General features: G+C 38.3%; 1 protein-coding gene across 1 annotated transcript in view; it reads right to left on the reverse strand.

Annotated features, from left to right (window-relative positions):
• Trip4 (thyroid hormone receptor interactor 4) overlaps positions 1-6,990 on the reverse strand; it is a 53,883-nt gene extending 46,893 nt beyond the window's left edge. The window contains exons 1-3 of the mRNA XM_051197794.1: positions 6,735-6,990; positions 3,581-3,750; positions 1,652-1,785 (exon numbers count right to left, since the gene is read on the reverse strand). Of these exons, the coding sequence (XP_051053751.1) occupies positions 1,652-1,785; positions 3,581-3,750; positions 6,735-6,835 (405 nt within the window). The 5' untranslated portion in view covers positions 6,836-6,990. The remainder of the gene's footprint in view (positions 1-1,651; positions 1,786-3,580; positions 3,751-6,734) is intronic.
• Positions 6,991-7,010: the final 20 nt, after the last annotated feature.

Here is a 7,010-nt window from a genome sequence, read left to right on the forward strand (position 1 = left end):
AGTAAAGTTCTACCTTAGTACACACAAGGCCGTGGGGGATGGGGATTCAAAGTAAAGAATATACAAGCATTTCTACAATTCTTGATGCATGCTGCCAAACACTAATTCTATTTTTACTCATTGACAATCTGGTAGGAAATATCTCAGTGATTTAAAGTATATTTGTCTGATTGGTATAGACATCTTGGATTTGTTCTTGCCTTGGGGCAGAGGCATGACAAGGGACTTAAGGTGTTAAAATTGAAAATGTTCCTAGCAAACTAGAAGTATGAAAAATTGGCCACCTTAGTTCCTAGAGAGATTTAAACACTTTTATATACTTATTGGTTATATGTTCTTTATTCTCTTGTGATAATCTTTGTAAATATCATTCTTAGTGCTTTCGTTTTGCTTTGGTTTTACTTTTTTGAGAAAGTTTCATTCTGCAGCCCAGGCTGGACTTGAATAGCAGGGACTTCTGCTTCAGAATCCTGAGCACTGGGATTACAATTGGGGCCACCATGTCTACCTTTCACCCATTTTTTTTTGTTTTTTGGTTTTTTTGGCATGGTATCATACTCAGATTTTTTTTAAAAATTCCTTCTTATATTAATTTTCTTCTGTGGGAAATTTAGCTTGTCAGGTTGTGATCACTATAAATATTTTAGTTATCCAGGTACAGTGGTTATAACCTGAGCATTTGGAAGACTGAAGCATGAGGATTTTGAGTTCAAAGACAGCTTGGGATACTCAGAGAATTCTAGGCAAGCCTGGTTATTAATGAGTTTTGAAGATTGAATAATGATAATAATGGTAGAAAACTTTTGAAAAAGAAATACTATTCATCTATCTTTTAATTATTTTTTGAATAGAGTCTCATTCCAGGCTGGCCTAGAATTCACTAAGTAGCCCAGATTGGCCTGGAACTCTCATCTCAATCTTCCTGCTTTGGTCTCTCAATTGCCTGTAGTTTTAGCTTTTTGTTTGATTGATTTTGGGTTTTGTTTGTGTGGGTTTTTTGTTTGTTTTGGGTATTTGTTAGATGTAGGAAGAGAGTTAGAACACAATTGCCACAAATTATGTAGCTGAATTCCCCACCTTTTTGAAAATCACAGGGATCAACATCTCCGGAGTGAAATGGGAAAGCCTCGCCCTGGGAAAATCACCTTTGTGATCGTGGTAAGTAGGCCTGGCAGTTTTAGTAAAAGCAAGAAGTATATAATCATTTAATTGACTGCCCTCTCAAATGATGAAGTTGAAGTAGGGTGCTTTATTAACTAGTATCCATCCAGCAATAGGAATGCAGCTCAGAGGTGGAGCGCTTGTCTCACATGCACGCATGAGGTCCTAAGTTGGATGCTTAGTATGAAATAAAACAACTCTTGTAGAGAGTGGTGGCACACACTTGTATGTAGAACTTGGAAGGGAGAAGTAAGAAGATCAGGAGTTCAAGACTAACAGCATGTTAGAGGTCAGCCTGTGCTCCATGGCTTCCTTATCTTAAAGGAAAACAAACCTAGCACATCACACAGAAAGAAGTATGTCAGCATTGTCACCTCCTCCACCCATTTGTTAAAATCCACCATGGTAGACCAATTTCTGCACTTTGCCTTCAAATCATATTAGTCATTTCTTCTTCCCTACACAGCCAGGGATTTTTGTAAGCACTTACCTTGGCCAAATCTAAAGGTGTTTTGACCTCTACAGTCAGGTCAGGTTCAGGAAATGCAGGAACTTCCTGTTTGTTTCTTCCTTTCCTCCTACTCCGCTTTAGCTGGTCTACTGATCTCTGTCCATCTAAAATTTCTTTAAAGAATAAAACAAAATACTCACAAATACAAAAAAAGAATAGCAAGGTTTATTATTTAGTTTTCTGTAGGTAAAACCTGAAGGTAATTCTTTTTATTTTATTTATTTATTTTTTTTGTTTTTGTTTTTATTGTTTTTCAAGACAGAGTTTCTCTGTGTAGCTTTATAGATCAGACTTGCCTTGAACTCACAGAGATCCGCCTGCTTCTGTCTCCCAAGCACTAGGATCAAAGGTGTGCACCACCACTACCCAGCTTACAGATAATTCTTAATATTTACAGGCAAGACATGAAGTCAGGCAGAACTACTCTCAATTCAAAACTTCATGACTGTGGTCAATGGTAAATAATTCTAAACAGGGTTGGCGATGGAGAGTGCTCACCTAATATGCAAGCAGCCCTGGGTTGGATCCCCAGGACTGGAAGAAGAAAAAGAAAAAGGAGAACTCGAATAAAAATAAGTGAAAGTTAATAATATAATATTTTACACCATATAATAATGACATATTATTTAGTTTGGTGTTCATTGTTTGTGCTATATAAATGGATACCTCTAAGTGTCATTTATAATCTGTCAATATTTTCACTCAAGTATACACATCATTAAAAATATTTATAAAAATAAGGCTGGAGCCAGGCATGGTGGTGCATGACTTTAATCCCAACACTTGGAGGAAGAGGTGGATAGATCTCTGAGTTTGAGGCCAGCTTAATTTACAAAATGAGTTCCAGAACAGCCAGGACTATACAGAGAAACCCTGTCTTGAAAAAAGAAAAAACAACAAAAACAAAACAAAAACAGGGCTGGAGAGATGGCTCAGCAGTTAAAAGCACTGGCTAGGCATGGCTCAATTTCAAATACACACACATGGCAGCTCAGATCATCTGAAACCCCAGTTCCAGGGAACCCAAGTCTGTCCTCTGTCCTGCAAGGGAACCAGGTGACACAGAAATACATGCAGGTAAAACACTCACACACAAAATAAATAAATAATTTTAAAAAAAGAAAAAATATCTCCAAAATTACTTTTATAAAAGTATTTTTTATGGCTGGGTGTTAGTGGTTCAAGCCTTTTTTAATCCCAACTCTCAGGAGGCAGAGGCAGGCAGATTCTGTGAGTTTGAGACCAGCCTGTCTACAGAGAGAGTTCCAGGACAGGCTCCAAAACAATACAGAGAAATCTTGTCTCGAAAAAACAAAAATAATTTTTTTTTTGTAGTGTTAGGGATTGAACACAGGCTCTCACACATATTAGGCAAGTGTCTTACTACTGAATGAGGACTCAGCCTTTGAAAGGTATTTCTTTAATCCATTTGTTAACTTTTTGAAATTATGCTTTTTTTGTTTTTGTTTTTCGAGACACGGTTTCTCTATATGGCTTTGGAGCCTATCCTGGAACTAGCTCTGTATACCAGGCTGGCCTCAAACTCACAGGTGTGTTCCACCAACGCCTGGCTCTTGAAATTATTCTAAAGCCACAACTATGTCTGGGAACAGATTCTTTCGTTGTTTTTGTTCTTTTTTTTTTTTTGTAAATTTATAAATGGTGGCCGGTACCCAGTATGGTGGAACAGAACACATCTTTAATCCCAGTATTTGGGAGGCAGGCAGAAAAGCCTGATATATTAGAGCAATATTCATTACTAACTGAATAGACCTAAGCAGAAAATATGCACACATGGGATTGTTTAGTTTAGTTGTGAACAAGTAATACCTTGTGGCATAGCACTGTGCTTTAAAGCCGAACATTTATCACTAATACTTCAATTATCTCTTAACCACATTAACTTACCATCTTTCTTCCAGCAATGCTGAAAAGAATCAGAAACCAACTCTTGATCATTCTTTTGCCATTTACTTATAAGATCTTCTATGAATTGACCTTTTTTCCCCTCATTTCCCTGGAGAAGGTCTGCCACATATTCTCGTAGCTCTTCAGCAGTCTCAATTGACAAAACATACCTCAGGAGATAAAGATATAAGTTGTTGACACAAGAATAGCTTACTCTATGACTTTCAGAAATCATAACAGGGATGAAGGTACTAAACACCATTCATCAGGGCTGAGGGTAGCTTAGTCATACAGAACTTGCCTAGCACACATGAGGCTTTAGGTCCCATTCCAGTATTACTCCAGAAACACAAACAAAGAGCATTCATTAATTTATTAAGAGTGTTTACTCTGAGCCATGTACTATGCTAGATGCTAAGGATATAAATTTGATAAGGACAAAGAACCTGATTTCAAATAGGTCATAATCTAACTTACATATGTATTTAGGCATTTACTGTTTCTCAGTATTTTAAGAAATTTGTATGGCTAGAGGAATAGCTCAGCAGTTAAGAGCACTTGCTACTCTTGCAGAGAACATGAGTTCAGTCTCCAGCACCCACATGGTGATTCATAACCACCTGTAACTCCAATTCCAGAAGATCCAGCATCGTCTTCTAACATCTGTGGGCATCAGGAACAAACACAGTGCACATACCTTCATAGGCAAAGCACTTACACACATAAAATAAATCTATCTTTAAAAAAAGAAGGAATTATCCCATCATTGGTAGCACATGTACTAGAAACAGGTGTGTTAAAACTGCAGCCTATGGATTCTATGCACTCCAGGACAGCTATGAATATGGCTCAACATTAAAATCCCCCCCTTCATAATACGATCACATGATTCTAAAGTGTAAACTTTGTAGATGACACTATCTCTCAGACGGTTAAATATGGGATGATGAGACAGCTCAGCAAGCAGAGATCCTTGTCACCAAGCCTAATGACCTGAGTTTGGAGAACCTGGGTGGTAGAAAAAGAGAGTCAACTCCCACAAGCTGTCCTCTGATCTCACATGAGTCCACTAATGTGCATACACATGCATAAATGTCATTTTAATATTCTTAACAGGTTGAATATACTTGTTAGATTCTTCCAGTGTGATAGTAGAAGTTCGGTTATAATCTTTAAAAAAATGTGCATTCATACTTCATTAAGAACATCTGATCAACAGATTTAATTAATTTTGTTTGGTTGGTTGTGCTTTAATTGTTGTGCTTGGGATGGAACCTGGGGCCTTGGAAATATCAGGTAAACTCTTTATTACTGAGTTACATTGCAGTTATCAGACTTAACCAAAAGTAAAAATTAAAAGAGCTGGAGAGATGGAACACTGGAAGCTCTTCCAAAGCACATGAATTCCCAGCATCTGAAACTGGTGACCCAGATGACCTGATGCCCTCTTGTGGTCTAGTAGAGCACTACACACATGGTACACAGACATGCAGGCAAACACCATTCACATAAAAAATAAAAATAAAAGTTTAAAACAGTAAAATAAAAACTTTAAAGAGACAATGCCTAATGCAGTAGCACACACCTTTAACCCCAGCACTTGGGAGGCAGAGACAGGTGGAGCTCTGTGAATTTATGGCCATACTGATCTACAGAGTGAGTTCCAGGACAGCCAGAGCTACACAGAGAAATCCTGTCTCAAAACAAACAAACAAACAAAAATTACACTAAAAAAAAAAAAATCTATAAAGTTATGCTGGAAAGTGTTAGAACATGCTTTTAATCCCAGAACTCAAGAGGCAGAGGCAGGTGGACTCAGTGGTGTTGAGGCCAGCCTGGTTTACAGAGCAGGTTACAGGACAGTCAGGGCAACATAGAGAAACCCTGTCTTGAAAAAAACATCAAAAATTCTTTTAATATTTAGGACACATATCAAATTATTTTCATTCTTACAACATTACATCTGTTTTAGTCTCAAGTAAACGTCAAACAAAGCACAGCAACTGCTTTCATACTGACGTAATAGCTTGATGCCAACTAGTGAACACATAATAAGTACTTCAAACAATACTATAGCATGCTTGACTTGAGTGCTTATGATCGGCATAGTTCTTATGATGCCTTTAAAATGTAAGCAAATGTTAAACCATACTTATAGCTTCAACTTTAAAACTGCCAAGCCAGTTTTTTTTTAATCTATTTTCTCCCACGCTCAGAAAACTGACTGTATTTCTTATAATTTTGGAATAGCAATTTTGTGTTCAGCAACAAAGAATCAAATTAAGGATAAGTCCTAGTTTTTGTTTTGATTTTAATTCAGTTTCTTTTTGTATTCTTCCCCTCAACATGAATACTTTGAACCCCAGCTTCTGCTAATTTAGTTTTCACATGAGAGGCATCTTTCCCAGTACATCTTAAGAGTCTCAAATCATAATCTATCCTTTATTGAATAGTTAATCCAGTATTGGAAAGTGTATTCTGTGCTCCCAGAAGACCCTCAACTTCTTCACATCGCAGAACTGGTCAACACATTAAACCCAATTTGTCTATATCATCTTGGTTGCCCCAGAGACTGATATATAGTAAGGTGAAACAAATTAGTTATTTCAAGAAAATATTAAATAATCGTCATCTGTTCCGTAAGAATTTTAAAACACTAAAGGCAAGCTCTAGTAATAATTCATTTTATAAATGGGGGGAGGATTTGCAAAGGGGTAAGTTAATTTGTTGAAGCTTTCAAAACCGATTAAGTGGCAACAGAAAACCGAAGCGGTGACTCTGCAATCAGGAACTATCTATACTGCCCCATGTCGTCCCCGTGTAAAAATCTACTACAACGTTCAGAATAAGTAATTTCTAGAAAGCCAGTTTTGACTTGTTCACTCTTCACAATGTGCAAGCAAACCTGTTCCCGGGACAATCTTACAGGTCTAATTATTACGATGTTACACTTTCCTAGGAAAGTGAGTGGAGTCTCACATACTTATCTAGGGGCTAAATTGAAAAAAGTGGAGGCCAAAATTCAAACACGAAAGTTCGTCTGCAGCCTCTTTTATCATATTTCTTAACTTTTCAGTCCTCTAGGCTTTCCCGTTCTCCCTACCGGATTGTATCTCAGAGCTGCTTCCCGCCTCGGCCCCGGAGCCCATCTTACTGTATGATTTCCTCGCTGACATCCAGGGCGAAAGTTTTCCGCAACTGCTGTGTGCACCAATGTACTAGAGGTTCCTGAGCCGACGCCCCAGCCACCGCCATCTTTCCAAACCGGAACCAGCTGGGCTGCAAAAGCTGCTCGTCCTGCGCGGGATTAGTTCCCTTCACAACGGCGACCTCGTTGAGTAGGGTTCCGCAAGCTTGCACCGCCCTGCTGGGTCGCGCCGCCTTTGAGGTTGATCCCGCCCACTTGGGCCGCCTCAGGCTTCACTCAGTT

The sequence above is a fragment of the Phodopus roborovskii genome, unplaced genomic scaffold, assembly GCF_943737965.1.
Source record: "Phodopus roborovskii unplaced genomic scaffold, PHOROB, whole genome shotgun sequence".
Classification (NCBI taxonomy): Eukaryota; Metazoa; Chordata; class Mammalia; order Rodentia; family Cricetidae; genus Phodopus; species Phodopus roborovskii.